Below are 23,305 nucleotides of genomic sequence, written 5' to 3'. Positions count from 1 at the left end.
TTGTAATACTATCTCTCCACTGCATCTCAGCAACGGGAACACTTGGGGAAACACAAGGATTTGAGACTAAAAGGTTGTAAATTTGGAAGATACATCTGAACAGATGCATGTCATTACCTTTATTTATGTATCTCATATCAATTGATTGTGTGCATCACCGAAGTTGTCATATTAAAAGAGCAATTGTCATTCTGATTTCTTTTCATTCAGCCTTCAGTTAACAGAGAAAAAAGGTTACTTCACATTAAAGGGGGATTGTTGCTCAATGAGAAAGAAAAATGCTATTATAACCCTTATTTATTCATTTACTTATTTTATTCAAACATTAATCCAAGATAGGGCTGGGTATTGTTTAAAAAAATTACAATACTAGAACCAATACCAGTACCCTTAAAATGATACTAATACCAATAGAGTACTTCATTCAATCTCTTTTTTTCTACTTCATTTGATACCTATCATGTGAATGGAAGAATTCAGTTGCATAAAATGCCACCACTTCTCTCCATCCAAATGATTTTTACTGAAATACATTTTGAAAGTGTTCAAATTATTAACTTATTTATTAAATAACAACAGTCTGTATAGATTGTAGCTGCTGGTAGCGGGCCAATCACATGTTGCACTGCAAAACCACACAAATAGTCATTTTCTTCTAGATCTGGATACACAAAGGATTGAATGTACGTATTGTTTAACTGGAGAAGTTTCAATACTATTTGGTTCTGGGTTATTTTGATACCTTAAAGGTATCGAGTACCAATACTCAGCCCTAATCTAAGATTTCATCTGCAGACTGTTATTCTACAATCCCTTTCTTCTTTTGCACTACTACTCTACTACACACTTTCCCCTCATCTTAAGTGCAAATATGTCCATGTGACCTGTGTACAGGTAAAAACTTGTTTACAGAAGTGTGCGACTCTGAGTAATATTGAGTCAAGATACAAAACAAGTTGTTTGTCCCTGAGGGGGTTTCTGCAATAATTTTAAGAGTTGACGCACCCTGTCCTCAGCAGCTGCAAGTAATGTCAGATGTTTATCAAGAAACTCATACCTGCAAGTACACGTGGGAGTTAAATACTAATACCGCAATATGTGGGAATGTTTCATTACCTGCACTGTTAACTGTCTAATAATAATAAACCTTGCCATCCAAAATAAACTTTTACAAGAAGGTTTTTATGTAAACAGTCGAGAAGTGTTTTTAGTGCAACATACGTCCTACTGTGTGCACTACAACTCTTTAAACAGGTGTTGTTTTGGATAACAAAGCATGGCGGGATGCCCAGGTACCCTTGTATAGTTGTGTTTGAGTATTAGTGTGGTAACTGATTGGTGAATATACTGTATGTCTATATGTACAAGAATGCACATCAATCATGATTTCATTTGGTTCATCAGAGAACTATTTGCTCTTGCAGCTTTGGAAAATATCTTAGAGATTGGCTTGAACATATTTATGTTGGTATTAATTTTTCATGGCTGGAAAATTGGGGTTTTATAGGTTTCCCAGAATATAAAAACCCTCCTGCAACATGAATTGAATCGTATGGTTTGGAGATATTGGTTTTCCCTCAGTAGGAATCCCTCATTTTATGGGTTGACATTAGCAGAGGACTAAAAGCCTTCCCAGGGTGGCAGATGTCTCTTATCGCACTGATCAAAACACTTATTTGCTTTTAGCATTTATTACAATTGCATTGTTTTGTGATTTTTATGGTGCTCTGGCCACAGGAAGTCTATGCGCAAGCACATTTGCCAGGCAAACATTTAGAGGCCATTTATTACCATGCTGAAAGTACTGACAACAGAAGAAGGGAATTCATTTAGGCCTTGATATTACTTTGCAAGAATGGGTTTTAAGAGTATCAATGAAAACTTTTGTGTCTCCAGAGAAGATATGTACTGGCAGCGTTCATTAAACACATGGTCTTAAGATTTATTTAAACAATTTGAATGACTAAAAACAGTGATATTATTTAAAATGCCTTCAGCTAAAAATAATCTTTAATCTAGCTTTTGTGCAAAATTCAGGGCAGTGGTTCTCAAAGTGGGGTCCAGGGACCCCCAGGAATCCTTGAGGAGGTTCCAGGGGGTCCCCAGCAAAAAGGGGAGTAATTTATTTTCACTATAATTCCATCAATAAGTAATACAATGACAAATGTTTGACTATTTTGGTTATGGGTTTCATACACCTTCTATAATCAAACATCTAAAAGCAAAAACCTTTTCAGAAGGGGGTCTGTGGTCTTATTTGTGTCAGTTTAGGGGTCCTTGACATGAAAAAGTTTGAAAACCACTGCTACAGGATATTCAGGTGATAAAGTGCCCTCTAGTGGCTATTTAGGGGCCTACAGTTCTTAGACCTTCTCCCTCAAACACAGGTCACTTTCAACCATTATCAGTTCAATAAGTAATGGACATTGACAACCACTGATATGATTGCATCTCCACAAAATGGACAAAATAGCTTCATCATCATGTCATCATGAAAGACTTTTATCCCACGCTGATCAGTCCTAAAAGATTACATTCGTTAGTAGCTCTTGTGAAGGAAACATTCTGCTTCTGTAAGAGACTTTATGTTTGCCAACAACATGAGTAGTTCAAACACCCAGATTGTCATTCTTAAATGAAACTGCACTTCAGACAAGTATGCCGAACTGTTCTCTCGATGTCAGGCAGCATCAGTGATAAACACATACATGCAAACATCAAGGCGCTTATTAGACACACAGCAACTGTCTGATCTGAATATTTTAAACCCTGATTTACAAATGGACAGCAGTTATGACTGAAGGATACATTTTTCTCTTGTGTTCAGCCTAGAAATGTAATGATAAACCCACTTGGTCACATACAAAATTAATTTTACATTCATATAATTAAAATTAATTAATCAAAGCTGTCCTGAAGTGAGTTAATTACTTCTTTGAATTTACCTGTTTAGGGAATAGATCATCCTAAAATCTTTACAAATATCCAGACTGAACTAACACAAGCTATAATGTGCAGCTGTGCCCAGAAAACTGCATCTACCTGTATTTGCTGTGGCCTCACACAGAAAAAAAAAACATGTCTTTGAGCTGCATTTCATGAAAGCTCCACCTATCTCCTTTCCAGCAACAAGATTTTCCAACTTCACCAAAATATTCATATTTAGCACAGATTTAGTATCAAATAAAGCAGCTGATGCTGAGTTGTCACAGAAGACGGATGATAGGAAGGAGCGTGTCACTGCATGTTCGTCATGGATTAAACTGCAGAGAGGAAAATGTCTGACAAAGAGACACGAGTAAACGGACTCATCACAGATAAAACTGGATGCTACAGGTGACCTTTCTTCCTCTCAGCAGCTGATCACTCACCTCCTCAGCTTCCAGGTGTTGCTCCTGATTTATGTTTTCTTTCAGAATATGTGCTGCAGCAGAACATCATTAAACTTATATGCACGCTCTTTAAACTGTTCTCCTTCTCTTTTTTTGCCCCCATTTTATATCTCTCATGTTGATTTGCCTCTTTACCATAAACCCAAAACCAAAAACCAACAAGAAAACCTCCACAGCTGACATCTGCATCCCATCAATTAACACAATACTCACTCATGTGCCGCCCTTCCTCACTATGACCATGACCCCTGCCTCTGCACAGATAACACCTGATTACAATACCTTCTATTGCCCCAGTAAAACACTAATAAGTTGCATTGTCTTACTGCAGGTGTGTCCTGCACTGAGTGACATTCACTCGACATACTGGCTGGCCCAGCTTTCTCTGAAAAGTACAAATTCGTGGAACTGCAGATATGATCCCACCTCATATATATCAAAGGTATAAAACTGACTAGACTTGAACTCTGTCCAACAGAAACCACAGGAGCGATTATGAACCTGTTCCCACAGTGTTTAGTGAGATTAATAACCTCCACCGCTCAGATCAGTTCACTGCCGCTATAAGTATGAGAACTGATAAGTGGTTTTAGACATTTACTACTTAAAAAATGTGAAGTTTTTCTAAATCCTGTACTTCAACAATGAACAAAATAGTTTGTATGAATGTTATTATTGAGCTGCTTCATGTGGATACAGCTACTGCTGGCTGCACAAGAGAGCATGAGTCAGAAATCACAGAAATTTCAGAGGCTGCAATAATTTTAAAAAACAACAACAAAACAACACCTATCAGCCTTGTGGGAACAGGAAAGTTTAACCATTTTCCGGTACAGACTTTAACGAACAGTTGCTATATACAGTAAAGTTGTTTTTGCTCTAAATTTCTCTGTATTGTCTTTTTTTGCCTTGATGTTGTCGAGTATGATCACCGGCAGGAAACACACAAGAAGGGGACGAATCTTCAGTGTGAAATAGGAACGGTGTCTCTGTTATAGATACACTGCAGGTTAGCTGTTTCAGACCATGTCAATAACTGTGCGCTGTCACTGTCAATAATTAATGACACAATTAGCTCTTGTGCAATCTGACAGATCTGCCGCTCGCTCATTGATGACTGCTTCGTTGGCAAACCTCCTCTCACCGACTAAGCTGAACAACTATCGATTTCCTGCCTCATTTCGGGGCATCATGCTGAATTGTGCCCTGACTGGATAGGAAGGAACACACCCTTTATTTATAAGTATGTGTCAGCTGGTGTTTTTCATGTATATCAGTCTCTTCATCTAATGCTCTAAGTGCAGGTGGGTGTACATGCCTGTCAAATGCTGCCACATGACTGACCTCCCTCTCACTGTGTCAGCTCTTTCGACGAAACGCAAAAAAGGAAGAGACAAGCCACGGATTGGAAATCGAGAGTGAGCAGAATATGCTGTATATATGAAATCACAGGACGCAAGACGTTGGATTTGTGGTCAGAAATTGGGGAAGTTTAGAAAGGCAGCATTTGAGTCAAAAGGAAGGACAACAGTTGGGGGCCTCATGACTAACAGACATGTATCTAACTGTGTGTTCAGTAGAGAAGATGATCATGTGCTCAGCCACGGAGAATATGGTGAATCAAGTGCTGAATGCAAAGATCAATTCATTAAAACATAGCAATATATCCACTGTACATATGAGAACAACTTCAAATTTTCCACAAGCATAGTCTTCAAGGATTTCTTATGTAATAAGGATTCAGATATTAGAGTAGGAGCGTGTTTGGGTAGACAGGGAAGGGGAATCCATTTTTATTACAGTTGTACAGTATATTTATTTAAAAAAACAAACCTTTCCTGCTCCTTTCTGTGTGGTTGTGATGAGTTTTTCTTTGTTTTTGTCTTCAAAAATCACTTTCACTCTTTCACATGATGAACACTCAACAGTTAAACCACAGAGCAGCTTCTCTCCTCAGGCTGTGAGGCTCGTTAACTCCACTGTGTCCTCTGCACCTCATCTATATATCGCACCACATCTGTGAAATCTATTTATTTTTGGTCATTTTATGCACATTACATACCATTACGTCTGCATTACCCACACTCCCACTACTATCTCAAGCCTTTTTTTTTACACTATAACTTGCATATTACATTTATTTTGCACCTATTTTAAAAATGTGTGGGTATATACACATATATATAATATTTCTCTGTATAAATGTACTGTATATTCCTTATTATTTCTTCATAAAATTAATTTTTACATTTATCTAAGGCAAAACTTGACATTGCTGTATGATTTTTTTTACAAAAACAGCGTACATGTTGTTCTTCAGTTGATTGTGGGACTTCTTGAGGAAACTTTATTTGCACTAGTGATGCATTTATGGTGGAAAGTAAATACTGTAGCAAATAGTGAGTCATTTCAGACACAGCCGATATGATGTTTGTTTCTTATGTTGTAGCAAATGATGTGTTTGTTCTAGGTTGATTTAATGATTGGTGGACTGTCAACAATTTTCATTAATTGTTGAAGTAATTTATCAAACTAAATGCCAACGTTCTTGATTTACAGCCTCTCACATGTGATAATTTGCTGCTTTTCTCTGCTAAGATCATTTATGTTGAACAAAACAAGCAATTTGAGGACGTCATCATGGGCTCTTTTCTTTCAATTGAATGAATTAATTAAATGATTAATCCATGATTAAAAGAAATAATGTTAATTGATAGAAACTGTGACTTTGATTTACAACTACTGGATCAGAGGTACAGTCATGTTTCTCAGCTTGATGTTATTTAACATAATTAAGAAAGCAAGACAACACAAATCCCTTTAAACATTCACTTTCACCCTCAATTATTTATCAATAATTTCTCAGTTTAAATTTCTTTTTATCCGTCACTTTGGTTAAATGTCTTAATCTTTTATGCCTTATGTGAAGCACTTTGAACGGCCTTCTCTGTATGAAATGTGCCATATAAATATATTTTCTTGCCTCGAGCACAATTTTTGTTGCATTATGAGGTTCAGCAGCCCTTTAAACATTCAGTTTGCAGAACAATTTGGTTTCTGAACTGACTCTGCAGAATTTTATTAAACAATTACACTTCAGAAATGTAAATTAGTAAATTAGTTTTGCTGCGATTAAGTGTAACACTGAAGATGGAGTGAATCAACCTTAATGGCCAATTTAAATCCTTATGATATAAATTTATACAGCAATTAGTATTAAACTGATATATTAAATGTAAAGGCCAGAGTCAAGCCGAATGGAAAACCTGATGGAAAATAAAATAACTATCCAGTGTTTTTTTTTGTAAATAAAACATCTGCACATTATTGTAGACTGTGTCAATCAGAGGTGGGAGAAAGCAGTTTGACTGGGAGAAGAAAACACAATCAAAACTCTCCCTACATACAGTCTGTGCACTTATCAGAGGAAATGATGCCAGTCAATCTCAAAGCTTCCCTCTGTGTCTCCAGGTGCCCTCTTTCACAGTAACACAGGAAACATCCGGAGCCGATAAACGCAATAACCACAACACATGAATCTGGTGGTTATTACAATTGCTATTCTCCACAGCATCCCAAAGTGAGGAGAGGAGAGAAGGGATGAAGGAATGAGGAAAGGAGAGAGGATTTCCATTTTCTTTGGTGTAACACTGATAACAAGAGAAACATGAAAAACAAAGAATGTCTCTTTTCTCCTTTTCTGTCCTCTTGTCTCATCTTTGCTTTCCTCCATTTGCCTGCTCAACAATATTGATTTATTCTTTCCTCAGATGCCTCAACGAATGAACACTTATGCATCCATTACCATTAGTGAACCACATATCCATCAATGAGCTTATGGAGATGCTTAATTCATTAAAAATCCCATAAGTCTTAAAGGAACTTAAAGGGACCTGCAGCAACACCATTTTGAAAGAGAAAAATGTGTATAAGCCTGAAATGTAATGTCACATGTTTTTTCCAATTTGGCAAGTCAGACCAAGTGAAGTCCAGGTTTACTAGTGTGTTTTATTTTAAATGTTAAGCTACAATTTCACATCCTTTACATGCAATTTCCTCTGAATGCTGGTGGGATATGACTTTACCTGATAAAGGTTTAAGGACTGAAACATCATTAATAAGAGTACAAGAGTTCAATTGTGTGCAGGATGTTTTGTTTCTTCTTTTGAACCGACACACCTGTCAGTAAAACTTTCTGGTGTTTAAGACATTTGTAATAATTACTACTTGCTTTGAATGTTTATAAAGCATAACTTAGTCTTTAAAATACATAACTTGAGGCAATAATATATTAAATAAAGGCACATTTTGCCATAACAAACTGCAAAAAAATCTGTTTTTCTTGTACTTTTGTTCTTTTGAGTGCTTATGAGACTAAACCAAAATTATTAATTATTAAGATGTCTGATACAACATAAATAAAATCTAAATTGATATCTGTCTAAAAGTTATATTGGATTGTATAATGCTACTACCTTTTTGCAGCTGATTATAAATTCTAGAGCTGCAAGGATTTGATAGTCAATTGATTGACAGAAAATTAATCAGCAGCTATTTTGATAACTGAATAATTTTTTCAGCAAAAATGCCAGTATTAGCTGGTTCCAGCTACTCAGACGTGAGGATTTAATGCTTTACTTTGTCAAACATGATGGTAAACTGAATATCTTTGGATTAGAGACTGTTGATAAAACATAACCAGATATTTGAAGACATCACCATGAGCTGTACAAAGTTATAACAGGCAGTTTTTATTATTTTCTGACATTTTATAGACAAAATGATTAATCGGAAAAATAATTGAGATTAATCACTTATGGAAATAATCATTATTGAAGCCCTAATAAACTGCACAGCCTACTTGTTAAAAAGCTGCCAGATTAATTACATTTCTTAGTGTCAGCTTTTCTAGATTAGACTTTTTACAGCTCCATTACTCCACTGCATAGCACTATTTTTTTTTATTGACCATATAATGCAAAACACCAACAATCTCTGAATGTCTCTTAATTAACTTTCACTCTTAGTTCATGACTGATTTGTGGAGTTTGTGCTCATCTCCCTGCTTTGACCCTGCACCTACCTGGCTGCAGTCCAGCCTTGGATGTCTTTGCACAGCAGAGGGCGTTCCGAGCCCGTTCAATCCTCCCTCCCCCTTCCACAGCGGAGGAGGGTACTTCTATCCCACTGCATTACCCATCTGATTCCTTTAATTGCTTCCTTCCTGTAGTTTGGTTTGGTGCCAATCTGTGCCAATCTGTCCGACCTCAAAACCGATCCTACACGGTCAGGAGGAATTGTTCGACTGTTTCCTAGTGTGTGTGCATGTTAACTTATGCATTCACCACAATTATTTTAAGTGTTGAAGTCACCTGTTTTCAGTGCTGCCCGGTGCCTGCAGATAGATGAGGTAAGCTGCTGCACCTGTGAGCTTTGCATTGCATCTATAATGAAAGTGCTGCACAAACATATCAGCATTTATCTCTTATTTATAACATGTCTGCAGACAGTAGCTTACAATTGTTGAGGGGAAAAAAGAAGCAAGGATGTGCTTTAAAAGGCAGGTAAATTATTCTACTTTTCAGCTGCACATCTGATTGTGCATAAATTATGTTAAAGTCCAGCTCTGCTGGGACAATTCTGGGTGATTTGTTGATATTTTAGGCGGGATAGTAGTGAAATAACTCCACCCAATTATCTGTCACTACTAGCCACATTAATATTTTGTGCATGCTTCTCCCGTCAATGGAAGCTCTACTCTACTATGACCCCTCCCACTTTAGCGAAATAGATCCGGAGTGAAGAAAAAAAATAGATCAGTTTGTGACAAAACATTTTTTAAAATTAGTTTATTTCGAGTGCAAATCAACCTTTATATGGAGTGTGGATTATTTATCGTGACAAAAGCAGGAAATAAATGTTTGGTGTGTTATATTTTTAAGGCCGGCGAGTCTTTCGCGGGAAAAATGAGCGGAAGGATATCTACCCGAGCGGAGGGCAGGGCGGAGTGACGCGCCGTTTTTATTGAAGCCGGCGGAGCGTCAGCTGTGATTCTCACGCTGCTGATGACAGAGAGCGCGCTGCTGCAGCCGCTTCATCTCCCCCCATACATGCTTCACACAGCCTCACTGAAACCGACTGCGACATCTCCGTGGAAGGATTTAATGTTACTTTCGTGTTGGAATAACTTTACTGCCCCCTTTTTCGCTTTTTGGGTCGATTTCGCCCCGTCTTGTTGCGCCGACAGTTTTAAATCTAAAAGGTAAGAGAAGAAGGAGGAGAAAGAGGAGGGGAGGGAGTTGGGTTTTTCTGGAGCTTGCATGTCAACCTTCCCACACTAGTTTCTGAAAAAGGTATTAGTTTATCGTCAGTCGCAGTTTAGTGAAGATGGGTTTTCCCCCCAGTTTCCCAGTTTGAGCACCTGCTGCAGCAGCACTGGTGCATGCATGCACGGCGTGCAACGGAGCTCCATGTTTTGGAGTGACCATGTGATATTGCTTACACTTAATGTTGCAGGCAGGATCGGTGCCAAGCAGCGGCTGTCTGCTTTGATCCTGCACGCCTTTTTTATTTTTTTACGAATTCACAACTAATTATCCCATTTTGTGTTTTTTTTCCCCCCTCAACCAGCTTTATAATAAGGAAAGAAACAGCGCAGACATCATGCCGCTGAATTCAAGTTTGGCGAGTAAAAACTATGACTACGATTACGACTCTCTTCAACCGTATTTCTACTATGACAACGAGGAGGAGGATTTCTACCCTCAACAGCTTCAGCCTCCGGCACCGAGCGAAGACATCTGGAAGAAATTTGAGCTGCTGCCGACCCCTCCCCTCTCACCCAGCCGCCGGCCGTCCCTGTCAAGCCTCTTCCCCTCCACGGCGGATCAGCTGGAGATGGTGACCGAGTTCCTGGGCGACGACGTGGTCAACCAGAGCATCATCTGCGACGCAGACTACTCCCAGACCTTCCTCAAGTCCATCATCATCCAGGACTGCATGTGGAGTGGCTTCTCCGCCGCAGCCAAGCTGGAGAAGGTGGTCTCCGAGCGTCTCGCTTCTCTCCACGCCGCCAGGAAGGAGTCGTCGGCGGCGGCGGCAGCAGCTGACAGCGCGGAGTCCGCCGGTGCAGCCGCCTGGAGGCTGAACAGCAGCTACCTGCAAGACCTGAACACATCTGCATCGGAGTGCATTGATCCCTCGGTGGTTTTCCCATACCCGATAGCCGAAACGCCCAAGCAGAGCGTAGTGACGCCGCCTAGTAAGGATTTGGGCTTGGATACGCCACCAAACAGCGGTAGCAGCAGTTGTAGTGACTCAGGTAAGCTTTGACTATACTCATCATGCAGGCACACCCCTCTGTGCATTCAGGAGTTCCCCCCCCCCCTCCTCTACTGAGTGTGCAGAGATAGTACATCAGATAGAGCATGATAGTAGCAATAGTAGCTTCTATTATGAATAAAATGCTTGTTTAAATTCATGCAACATGCAGTTTTGTTGGCAGGCAGGAGGTAGAGACATGCTGCTTTGAGATTAGCTGCAATGTTAAGCAATCAATTGATGAGGAAGATGAGTGAGGAAGAAACTGACAGCAGAGACTGTACGCCCCTCCCCTCCTACTGTGGCATGCAGTGGAGTGAGGGTTGCAACCTTGCTGTAGAATCATAGTGTGACTGTTTTTTTTTGTTTTTTTTTAAATTTTGCATTTTGTCAATTGTCTTGCAGAAGATGAGGACGGAGACGACGACGATGAGGAGGAAGAGGAGGAGGAGGAGGAGGACGAAGATCAGGAGGAAGAGGAGATCGACGTGGTCACGGTGGAGAAGAGGCAGGCGGTGAAGCGGTGCGACCCCAGCCCGTCAGAGAGCAGGCATCCCAGCCCGCTCGTGCTGAAAAGGTGCCACGTATCCACCCACCAGCACAATTACGCCGCCCATCCATCCATGAGGCACGAGCAGCCGGCTGTCAAGAGGCTGAAGCTGGAGAGCAGCAGCAGCAGCAGCAGCAGCAGTGGTGGCGGTGGCGGCGGTAGCAGCAGCGGCAGCCACAGCAGGGTCCTCAAACAGATCAGCAGCAACCGCAAGTGTTCAAGCCCCCGGACGTCTGACACGGAGGACTATGACAAGAGAAGGACTCATAACGTACTGGAGCGCCAGAGGAGGAACGAGCTCAAGTTGAGCTTCTTTGCCCTGCGGGACGAGATCCCCGAAGTGGCCAACAACGAGAAGGCGGCCAAAGTGGTGATCCTGAAGAAGGCTACAGAGTGCATTTACAGCATGCAGTCGGACGAACAGAGACTCCTCTCACTCAAAGAGCAGCTGAGGAGGAAAAGTGAACTTTTAAAGCAGAGACTCGCACAGCTGCAGGGCTCTCGTGCTTAAAGTTTGAATCATCATAGACTTTTTTTGGCCTTTTTTGTTTTGTTTTTTTATGCAAGTTCAAGACTTAGGGTGTACAGTTGTTGTTGCATGCAAATGCAAAGCGGATTAAGTTGTTTGGAATCTTGTTTGATTTCAATGTTGAAACTGCCTCAATTGAAGTTATGGGTGGATTAAATATTTAAAGTTTATTTTTATTAATGAAATATTAAAAATGGGGTTACCCCGTTGAGGGCCCAAACTAAAATATACATTTTTATGTTTTGTATATAATTAATATTTCCTAAGAAAATGTATTTTTGGACTCAATTGTCTGGATGTTTCAGACCCAGTGTTTGGTTTTTTCATTATGTTCTTTAGATTCTCTTTGAAATATAAAAAAATGTTTCTTCTGGAAGTTGTGTCCTTGTTCTTGCAGTGCATGGGGGGGGGGGGGGAAACAAAAAAAAAACACCATCAAACATGTTTATATCACAGCAGCTGCACTATGAGTTGTTTCACATCAATTAGGTGCTGGGTGGGGTACATGTGGAAGTAGGAGGGGTGCAGCAACGGTCAACAGATTACTTGAATAAAAGTCATACACAGACTCTGATGCTCCTGTTTAAGCTTAATGATTCTCAGATAAAGGCAGTCATCTCTCGCTGGCTGCTTCATGGTATATATAAAGTCAATTAAAGGTTAGAATAAGTGAAATTTTCACCTGGAAGATGCAGTTTTGCTGTGGTGCCTGTTCATGATCATAAAGAAGACAAGGTAAGCTTATGATTTACACATGGAAGCTTTTAAACTGGCAAAATGCCACATTTTTAACCTGCGGGAGAGCTCGTCATATTCCAAAATCATTCTTATAATCACTCCGATACCTGTTGTTGTGGACAGAGGGAGTTCAGTTTACTTAAAATAGATCTGTGTTGCATTTAAGGGACACCAGCTCATAACACAGAGCTACATTTACACAATGTTTCCCTGAACATTGTTCTTGGAAGTGGTTCTCTGGCCAGTGAAGCTTTGTTTTTACTCTGATCAGATCTCCTCAGCTCATGTCTCAGATTTGAAGATTTAAACACAAATTTGACGCAAAAAACTAAAAACAGGTTGTTAAACAGTTACATTTACATCCATTTAATGCAGATAAATTGCATGTGCAGACTATTTACACGTGTTTTTCTTGGCAAAAAAACATAATTTCTATGATATTACACAAATATAACCGCTTAAATTGGAATCTCTGCTGTAATATTGATGGAAAATTATCAATAACCTGAAAAAAAACGCTGAATATCAATCAATAAATAAACCTTCCAGTTGAGTATCACACACATGCGGTTAAGTCTGTTTATTATATGCTATGCGACAGTTAATAATAATAATAATATACCTGTATTATTGATACTGTATCGATTTTTCGACCGGCTTTCCAGTCTTGCCGTGACGTCACGCGCCGTATCCCGAGCGCTCCCTTGAGCGCGTGGTCCTGGTCGCGAGCACATGGAAGTGAGGTCGAGATTTGTGTCTGTGAGACGCGCGACTGATCAGCAGGAGGAGAAAAAAAGGAATATAAAAACAATAAAGCAGCAAAGAAACGCAGCCCGACCGGCCCGGTAAGAGCTCTTTTGTATGTTTTCTATCGATTGCATTCAACAGCTTTAATCACACGTTTAATTAGAGAGATGAACAGGCCTGATGATATTATAAAGTCAAATCTCTGTATCTTCCAATCTGTCTGGTGAAAACTTGATTTTTAAAGAGGCGGTAGTGGCTTGTGGGGATCATAACGACTTTGCAGAGGTTTAATCTGATGTGAATTAAACGCATATTGTGACATAACCTGTGTGAAACTATTGTTCTTTGGACAAGTGTTATTTTCGGCTGGCTTCTCTATTGTCTGTCCAACTCCTGTTCATGCTGCAGAGTTTAGAGCAGCAGGCTTGTACAACACATTTGGTGCTAGCCTATTGTTGCACGTGCTGATCACACTGATTAGATACTATCTTTGTTTTTCTATACATTATAAAACTGACACTGAATACGTGTTAACACTTATTCTCTGTGGACCACAAAACTTGATTCATGCATTTGTTTTATCTGTGCTGTCAGTGAAGTAGTGCAGTTGTTATGATCATAACAGATGACATCTGTCTTGTGCCTGAATTTATGGGCAATTTAATGCATTTTGTGGGGCTTGTTTGTGTGCAACAGAAGAAGAAATACCCCTAAATTACAGTTTATTTCCTCACCTGTGAATGCATATAAAAAGCACTTTAGCAGAGATGGTGCAGCAGCAGCATGTCTGAGACATGAGTCAGCCACACTGAGACACACGGGAGGGACCACAAAAGATGGGATTAGTGTGGATTCATTGTGTAGACTTTCTGGGTGGGCAGGGCGGTCTATAGTGAGCAGGGAAAGTGTCCTGTAACTGGCTGACCTGGGTTCAAGCCTCCATGACAACACGCATCTACCAGTGCTAAAGTGTTGTCCAGAATGAGCCTCAGAAAGCGTTTTGATCTCATTTTGGCAAGAAAATCTAGTTTTACTGCTCTGTAAGCATGGTTGTGGTGATTTGCATGTCAAAAGGCATCAACAGGTTGGCATTCAGGTTCAGACTGAGCTAGATTTAGGTGAAAAGTCAAGTTTTTTTGTGCGTGGCTTGGTTAAAAATAACTGCTGCTTTAAACCACATTTACAGTGTGTAGTTAGGACCTTCGACACACTGAAGTTTAGTCCAGTTTTAACTCAGATGTCTGAACATCTTTTCACTTGAAATCACTAAAACAAAGGAAATCTCTTCAGTTTTTTTTTTTTTTTTGCAAAATGATATGCAGTATTTCCGCTGCTTTGCATAGATTCTGTATTTCATACTTTCATTACATAAAAGGAGTCCAAAGTTTCCAGCTGAAACCGGCTCTGTGTCAGATAGAAGAAGTGCTGCTTCTATAGTAAACATAGAGACGAGTATGTCTATAAAATGTCAGAAAATAGTGAAAAAAAGAGTCCAGAGTTCAAGATGACATCTTAAAATGTTCAACCAACAAAAAAACCCCAAAGATATTCAAGTTGAACTGATATAAAATAGAGAAAAGAAGCAAAAAACGGATATATGAATGAAAATGATCAATAACTAATAAATGAACTGTTTCAGCCCCAGAAGAGTTCTGTTTCTAAAAAAAGAGACAGTTGAGACTCTAAATTATTTGGTTATTCCATGTAGGGAATATAAATATGAGATATTGAAATATGAACCAGTAGAGTTTGTTTTTTCTAGAGAGAAATAGTTTACAGTTGTGTGATAAAACAGATGTGCATGTGATTCTTCAGGGTTTACTGCCTGGAACGGTGGAGTCAGATCCATAGATAGTTGCTATTCCTCGAGTAAGACAGAGAGTTTTTCTTTTCCGCATTGCTGCGATCACATACTGTACATACTTTGAATCTTGTGTGTAAACGTTACATACAGTATGTTAAAGTGTGTCTTAGAGATCTGCGTGTTTTCCAGGCAAACCTACAGTCGAGCCAAGCATTCGGCCGCCTCACCACAAACACTGCACACATACTTTTCAGATACTTTAGAGGCCCAGGAATACATGGAGGTCTGCTGTTATGTAATCAGTGCTTTTCAGAGCTGGAAACTGGAATAGATTAAGCAGCCGATACTCCTGAAGTCAAAACTGTAGCCACTCGCCTGTGAAACTTTTCTCTCTCTCTCTCTCTATCTCTCTCTCTCTCTCTCTTTCTCTGGCTGTGTCTCGTTTTTATAGCATCATTATTATCAAATGACATCACTTTCCTCTTTGGGAATACGCTGCTTCATTTGCATTCTCTGTTTCAGCCTCCGAGCCGCCAGTATGTTTTTATTAGCGGCGGCTACCTGTGTTTCGCTGCCAGCTTTCGTGGCTGCACAGTGTCAGACAGTTCACCATGTGAGACCGTTTAGGGATATGTTTCCAAAAAAAAAAAAAAAAAAAAAAGTGGCACGTGTGCTCTTGAATGCAACACCACTGTTTCAGACTTTTGTTGAAAGCATTTTAAGGCTACTTTTACCTTATCAGCTGCAAAAATTGATCTAATTTTTTTTACCGTGTAGGCGGTGTGGGTGAAGGGTAATCTTTTGAGTAAACTTTGTGTTCACTTCTCGGATATAAATAAGAAAGTTGACTTATGTACGGTGCCTCAGAGGGGAACCATTTGGAGCAGTGCTGCGGAGCGCCCACAGCAACGTCTGGCTGTTATGTAACACTATTGGTCCCTCTGGTGAATGATGTCATTGCCTAACCTCATATGCTTTCAGAATATACAAGTTGATATAGGATATAAGTTAAAGAAAGAGAGTTTTTATAGATTACAAACCTCAATTTCAAGACTTTTTCTTTTTTCGGCTTGATGTTTTCTTGGATATCTAGTGTTTTAGATGACCAGACTACAGTAAAAACACTGCACGTTACCCTCCCTCTCAAAGGTGTAGCGTTCAGTTTTGACCACAGTAATCTCTCAGAAAGTCTCTGATAAGCCTTTTTTTTTGTCACAACCCGACTTTTTCAAGCCGCCGGTCCGTCCGCATTCAGGCGAAGCACTGATGGAAAAAAGCTGCTGAATAGCTGGTCAGCCCTTTTTTTTTTTTTTTTTCTATTTGCATGCAGGAGACATCAGTGCATAGCGGAGCATTGTCACGCGCTATATTGTAACGACGATCCTCATCAAAGCAGGGCGTGCTGGCAGGATTAAAGCTAATTCTCCCACAGGAGTTTCCCTCAGCACGGTGTAAACGCAGACGTCCACACAGGAGGCCAAGAGGAGGGCAGGTTTTTTTGGACTTTTGGCGGAGCGGAGGAATGCTGCAGCATACTGGCTCTAACAGATACAGTAGATAAATTGTATACTAAACGCCAGTCATAAGTTCAAATGTTGACATAATTATCTTATTTAGCTGCAAGGAACAGACTTTATTCCCATGATGACTGTTTTTAAAATTTATGTCACATGAAAGATGGACATATATGTATAGAAAGCAAGGAATCTAAGGCATGTGTGAAATCGTGCGTTCCTGTCAGATTCACGTGTAGTGATCTTCAGTGCTGAGATGATTGGTGGATTAATCGATTGGCGATCAAGTGAAAAGTACCAAAGTCATTTTGATAATTGGTTAAGGGTTCCGCTTTCTCTTTTCTCTGTCTTTTATATCACTTTATGGTGAACATATTTGTGTTTTAGACTTCTGTTGGACAAAATAAGCGACTTTGTGCTCTGGAAAACTGAGTATTTCACTATTTTCTGACATTTCATAGTGTAAACCTTCAATCATTCGTTGCAGCTGCGCACTATCAAAGGACAAAGCGTTTTGACTCTTGTGTTAATGTGTTCATTAACGCTGACTGGCTCGATGCCAGACTTTTGATTGATGACAGTGGCTACTGGCTGGTGACTTGCATACCGAAAATACCAGTAATGTGACTTGTGAACGCTGACTTCACGTTTGCATTTTAGGGACTAAGGCATGAGAGGCTGTGTCTGTTTACAAGTGGTCTTACAGAGCGGTAGTGTTGAGTTTAAAGAGGCAGGCAGTTTACGGTAAGAGTGGAAAGGCATACTGCACATATTAAAGAGGAATTAGCCTCAGTAGAAAACTCCAACGTCCTTGGATTCATCAGTGCTCGTGCACATTAACATCTCCCACCAGAGATGAGAGTTACAGACGCAGTATTTCATTCAGTCACTCTGATGATGTTCAGCCTTGAGTTGCTCCATCCCGGTGAATGAAACTGATGTCATCTGACCTTCTCTGAGCATCTGAACAGAACTTAATGTTCCTGTAGGTTCGAAACAGGATTTAAAGCTAGAAAAATATTCTAACCTGATATCGCCACGGCTACTTTTTTCTATCATGAAAATTCATGCTCTGGGAAATCAGCCTCTGTAAAAATGACTGCAAAAAATCAGTTGAGTGACCGGTCATGCTGTTCTGCTTCTTTGAAGTAAAAATGAGCCACTGCACACTAGTTTTAAGCAGAAAACCCTCCACTTCAAAATGTGTTCTCCTTCATGTTCCTACAGTTGGATGTGCATGATGATGTGCTGTATGCAGGATTTGTGACATCACAGCTCAGTTGGAGCCAATCCTGGTCCAGTATTACTCAAGTCTTATGCGGAAACTTAAAGCCTCCAGTGCACAAAAACCAAATCTACCCTTCTTCCCTGTCAGAGAATAAGTTAGCAAATAATAATTAGTTCATGTATGAACCTACAAAAACTTAAAGCTACAGAATATAAGTTTTTTTTAATTATATTTTGTGGTTGAAATATGCTCCAGAATATATCTTAATGTGGAGAGGTGTTATCAAAGTCTTCTATGACTCAGGCTCATTGAACAGCTTGGCAGCAGTACGGAGATCAAGATTTTAAGCGAGCCTCGCCCTTCTAACCAATCAGAGGAGGCCAAAGTCAGGGGTGGGGGCTCATGGCTGTCAGTCAATACATGAATCTACTTACTTCTCCTAAGACATCTCTATGTCTCAATCACAGGCTAGCAAGATCCCCACACCTGTGATCTAAGAGCTCCGCATTCTCGTGATACCAGACAATCGGAGATCTCCGCCCACTGAAGTCTGGTCATTTCTAAATGCACAGTAGTTGCTTGAACGGCGGTGAGAACAGCCGCTAACAAACCTACACCCCTGATGTTTTGTCAAGGACACACCTTACCTTCCTCATTCTCCTCCGCAGTGAACTGCATGTCACCGCCCCAACATGAGGGCGGTGACACGCCTTAAAGACTTGGATTGGTTCTGCAAGCAGGTTTTTTTAAACTCTCTAATTGTTTTCAACCAGTTTTAACAACTAAACCTTTAGAGACTCACCTGTGAGCCTAAGAGCACCATTACCTCCAGTCCCCAGGGAGATATCAGTATATCAGGTGTGCACGATGACTAGGATGCAGGTGAAGGACTCGGAGGAGCACAAGGGAGCCGGGAGAGGAAAGGGATGAAGAGGTTGCCTTTTGAGCCTTATGCTAGTGCTAGCTTAACTTTAGCTTTAATTTCCCTCATCATTTCCACTCCACCCTGCCTGAAAAGGAAACTTATTCTAGTCGTTGCAGAAGGTGTCTTCCAGCAGCTGCAATTAACGATTATTCTGGATCAATCTGCTAATTATCTTCTTGATTAATCAATTAATCATTTTGTCTGTAGATTGTCAGAGATGATGGTGTTGGTGTTGATTGGTGTTGTCTTCAAATGTCTTGTTTCATCTGATCAACAGTCCAAAATTCAAAGATATTCAGTTTACCATCATGTCTGACATATAACGGCTTCAGATTGGCTGCAACCAGCAAATATTTGACATATTTGCTTAAAAAAATGACAATTATCAAAATAGTTGCCAGTTTTCTTTCAATCAAGTAATCGATTAATCAGCTAATAATTACAGCTCAACTGACATGAATGTGTTGTTAAAGAACATGTTTGAAATGCTGAAACAGTTTAAATGGGTGCTTAACACTGTAATTTCCCTTTTGGAATGAATAAAACACTCGATCTATCTATGAACACGTCACGGTGCGATAAAAGGAACATATCCTGTTAAAGAGTTACATCAGCTTTAACCTCTTGAATCCTTTTAAGTCGCTTCAAAGTTAGAAAATCATTTTTCCACGCTGAGTGACATTGTCACATCTATTCCGCTTGTTCCAGTGCTTCATTGAAGCTTTGTCACACTTCTATTAAAGTGCAGTATACTGTAGAAACCCATGATGTTACTTTTTTTATGGCTGCACCATTATATCAAATGGAAAATTCAACATGCTGTGTGTCGCATCCGTGTTAAGCCACTAAATGGATTTCAGGGAATTCAACCCATGACATCTTTCTCTCTCTCTCTCTCTCTCTTGCTTCTCACTATAGCCCGGCACAGTTTATGCCACCAAATGACATACTGCTGTAAACACACACACACACACACACACACAGGAGGTCGGACTTAACCCTCAATCATAAGGAAGGAAATGTGATCCTCAGCTGCTGTCAAACAGCAGGACTACTGTGCACCTCGACAGGTAGATGTTGGCACAAACGGTGAACATGGAGGGCGACATCAAGGAGGAGACTAACCTTGTTCCACTTCCCAGGTTCTGCGGGTGAGATGAGTCACACTCGGCAAACAATTTGTTTGATTTTTGCTGTCAGTTTACCTCAGGCGTGGAGGGAGAGAACAGACACAAACTGTTTGACTGACCTACATACTGTGTTTATGTGTCCTGCCACTGTGGTAGTGGAAGGACTTGTGTTTGAAAGGAAACATGCCCACACATTTAATAAGCAGGTTTCAAAATTCCATTGTTGAGCTGACAGAGCAGAGGAGGAGCGCGAGACGGATAGACACCTTCTTGTTCGCTCGCTGCAGTGAAAGGAAGGGCCACATAGGTTGTTGCAATGATTCTGATGCATCTAATGATTATTTTCATTATTAATTAACCTGTCGATCATTTTCTCGATTAATCGATTTGTTGTTTGGTCCATAAAATGTCAGCAAATGGTGAAAAATGTCAGTCGCTGGTTCCCAAATCCCAACCAGCCAGTCCACAACCCAAAGATATTCAGTTAACTATCAGAGAAGACTAAAGAAACCAGAAAATATTCACATTTGAGAAGCTGGAATGAGAGAATTTTAGCATTTTTTCTTCAAAAGGATTAATCGATGATCAAAATAGTGATTAATTTAATAGTTGGTAACTAATCGATTAATTGGCCAAGCTATGCAATATGTTATATGACATGTTACCAGACAAGAAATCTGTAACATAACTGCCTTTTTGGCAATCAAACAGGTTTCCTGATACTTCATTAATCATTACTGACTGTTATATATAGATAGAGCTGCTATACCTGCGTCATATTTGGCACCTGACGTGTTTGAGGTAACAGCATCTCTGCCGGATGACGGCGGAGAGTCGGGGGGGGGGAATAATAATATGAAGTGTCCTCCTCCGTTCTCTCACACGCCGCTTCAGTGATGGATTTTTCAGTCGAAACTTCCCCATCAATGTCATGATTTATTAGCGTGGTCCCAGACGTCTGAATCGCTGCCCACATCACAGATTTTTTTTTTTTTTTTTCAGTGATTCAAACAGGTCTGGTGTTGTGCTCAGTGACAGCTGTTCCCCCAGTTGGAAAAACAATCAATTGGAGCTTTGTAGGCTGGAATAAGGATGGGGGGGGGGGGGGTGTCATCGTCATTGCGCCGGAGCCAGAAAAATAGTGAGAGAAATGGATAAGATTGATGCAGATGTGAGCCAACTTAGAGATATAACAACTTCACTATCTAACATGGTTTTTTTTTTTTTTGATTGAGATGTAAAACTTTACCGTTAACAGCAACCACCTACGCAGACTGGAAACAGTAGAGGTGGGAGGGATATGATTGGTTAGAACAAAACAAAACAAAACCTTCCTTTCCCAAACTGGACTCAGCTAACAACAACATGAATACAGACTGAATTGTGAAACAAATTGGCAATAGTCTGTCTCTCAGGTAAATCATTTATGACATAAAACATAGAATTCTGCCATTTATTAACCAACAATCCAGCAGTTCCCAAACATAGTAAAAAAAAAGGAACACACAAGGCTTGTTGACATTTAATTCCAGTTTGCTAACAAGCTGTATATAAAGTGTTTTACTGGATTGGAAGACTGATGGAAAATATGAAGGAAAGCACATTTTTTATTGACCAATCTGATATGAGAAGACTCTCTACAACTTGGCTTATTAACAGTGTTTCATTACATTCGTGTCACATCATATGATTCAGACTTGAGAAATGTTGCAGGTGTTGGAAAGTATTACTTGTCCGATTGCCATTTCACCTCATACAGAAAAGTGACATATAAGCCCACTTAGTGTGAAGTTGCCAAAACATTTATGAAGAGCTGCGACTAACAGTTTTTTTTTCCATTAGTGGCTTATTTTCTCGATTAGAAAAATGTTTTTTAAAAGTTAAAGGTGAAAGATATTCAGTTCATGTATGACGATGAAAAGCATTAAATCATCACATTGAAGAAACTGAAACCAGCAAATTTGCTTAAAAGTGACTAAGGTGATTATTCACTTATCTAAATAGTTGCCAATTAATTTCCTGTCGATTCATTAATCATTTCAACGTTGCAGCTCTTCCTGTTCTTTTTTTTTTCCTTTATAATTACAGGCGAATTCATCTTTATTTATTGCAAATTGAAGCACAAACGCAGCATCACGTTGCCAGCAGAGTCGACAGTGCAGTTTAATGATCATTAAAGCACCGTTAATGAAATATTAATGGCGTCTTGTCAGTGCCAAGTCTCTCCATCACTCGTTCATCAGTGGTTGGAGGTCAGGCTGCTGTCTGTCTGGCAGAATTCATTAGACTGATTAAAAGTCCCTCCAAAAGGTTAATGTAGTTTTACTCCTGGACGCCACTTTGCGAGCGAGAGCGGCCTGTGCACCGTCATGTTGTTGTGTTTCGCCAAATGAGGAGCAGTTTTAGTAGAAGAGGGGTGAGATCATCGGATTGCTGCGCCGAGTCGTTCTGTCTGAAGGTGGAAACGGCTTTCTCACCTTCCCTCTGTCTTGTGTTGTGTCGCGGTTAGTGAGAAAGTGTGAAAACTGCGGGCCTCCAAAGGAAACCACCAGAGGCACGTCTATGGATGTCGTACTGTGTGTTTTTAGGTGTCTCGAGACATCCTCTTGACACCTGGTCTTCACTAAACAGAGCCCCGATCCTTGTTCAGACAGCCTCGGCTTGCCGGTGAGGCTCTCCGGTCGTCTGCGCGGATGAGAAGATGCGGTCGGCGACGAGTCGAGGAAGCTCAGTAATCAAATTTAAGAGTCTGCAGATAAGGCACAATACACCACTCAGAGTAATGCATCTTCTCATGACAGGAAAGATGCATTAAGATTAGAGGTAAGAGGAAGAGGTTACAACTCACGGTGACATTTGAAAGGGTTTGGCTTTTACTTCCTTCGAATGAAATCACTCGCGACATTAGCATTTTATAGTACATTTACTTCACACTCTACAAAGCTAAGCCTCCATGCCTCCCCAGTTGGGTTCCGATGGAGAGCCTTGGGCACACTGATCCCGCTCCCTTTTGATGTGCTGACTGTCCGTCCCTGGGGTGGTTTTGATTGCCTCTTTACTCCCCTCCTATGTAAGTCAATAGGAGCCAGCCTGCCATCTGTGGGAACTGATACCTCTGCTGAATCATACTATTAAAGTGCTCCTCCATCTTCCTTTCCACTGTCTGTGCCCGCCCCCCCCTCTCACCCCCTGCACCCCTCCCTAACCTCCCTCTCCGACTGTGGGGACATCTTATCTTACTGCTAGAGATGCAATAGACGTGTCTGCCAATTGGGACTAAGGCCGTGTTCGGACTGAAAATAGCACCGAAACGCGAATGGCAACGGCACATTTGAACAACGTAGTCCGGTTTGACGGCTTATAAGAGGCCAAATTTCTGCACAGCAGGATTTTACAACAAAGTTATCATGGTTATCAATTCTTACATC

General features: G+C 40.3%; 1 protein-coding gene and 1 long non-coding RNA gene across 4 annotated transcripts; one reads left to right on the top strand and one right to left on the bottom strand.

Moving 5' to 3' along the window:
• The first annotated feature begins 8,601 nt into the window (after window positions 1–8,601).
• Window positions 8,602–12,200, top strand: myca (MYC proto-oncogene, bHLH transcription factor a). Of its 3 annotated transcripts, none has more exons than XM_067577773.1 (3): window positions 8,602–8,802; window positions 10,023–10,713; window positions 11,118–12,200. In XM_067577773.1, exons 2-3 carry the CDS (start codon window positions 10,056–10,058, stop codon window positions 11,771–11,773), a joined length of 1,314 nt encoding a protein of 437 aa, XP_067433874.1. In that variant the 5' UTR covers window positions 8,602–8,802; window positions 10,023–10,055; the 3' UTR covers window positions 11,774–12,200. The 3 variants fall into 3 exon arrangements, with proteins under 3 accessions (XP_067433874.1, XP_067433875.1, XP_067433873.1); XM_067577774.1 differs by lacking the exon at window positions 8,602–8,802 and adding an exon at window positions 9,417–9,654 and having other exon boundaries at window positions 11,121–12,200; XM_067577772.1 differs by lacking the exon at window positions 8,602–8,802 and adding an exon at window positions 9,427–9,654.
• Window positions 12,201–21,459: 9,259 nt separating this feature from the next.
• Window positions 21,460–23,024, bottom strand: LOC137173137 (uncharacterized). The gene is made up of 2 exons (XR_010925108.1): window positions 22,726–23,024; window positions 21,460–22,626 (listed from the first exon to the last, which is right to left on the bottom strand). It is a non-coding gene; the product is annotated as an uncharacterized lncRNA (long non-coding RNA).
• Between the last annotated feature and the right edge of the window lie 281 nt (window positions 23,025–23,305).

The sequence above is a fragment of the Thunnus thynnus genome, chromosome 21, assembly GCF_963924715.1.
Source record: "Thunnus thynnus chromosome 21, fThuThy2.1, whole genome shotgun sequence".
In the NCBI taxonomy this organism is placed as follows: Eukaryota; Metazoa; Chordata; class Actinopteri; order Scombriformes; family Scombridae; genus Thunnus; species Thunnus thynnus.
This window is presented reverse-complemented; position numbering and strand designations above follow the sequence as displayed.

What these genes read in the sequence shown, in the direction of transcription:
- myca (XM_067577773.1), top strand. Translation starts at nt 10,056, where the DNA reads ATGCCGCTGAATTCAAGTTTGGCGAGTAAAAACTATGACTACGATTAC. An exon ending in CAGCAGTTGTAGTGACTCAG is followed by an intron (nt 10,714 to 11,117) that starts GTAAGCTTTGAC and finishes ATTGTCTTGCAG; the next exon opens with AAGATGAGGACGGAGACGAC.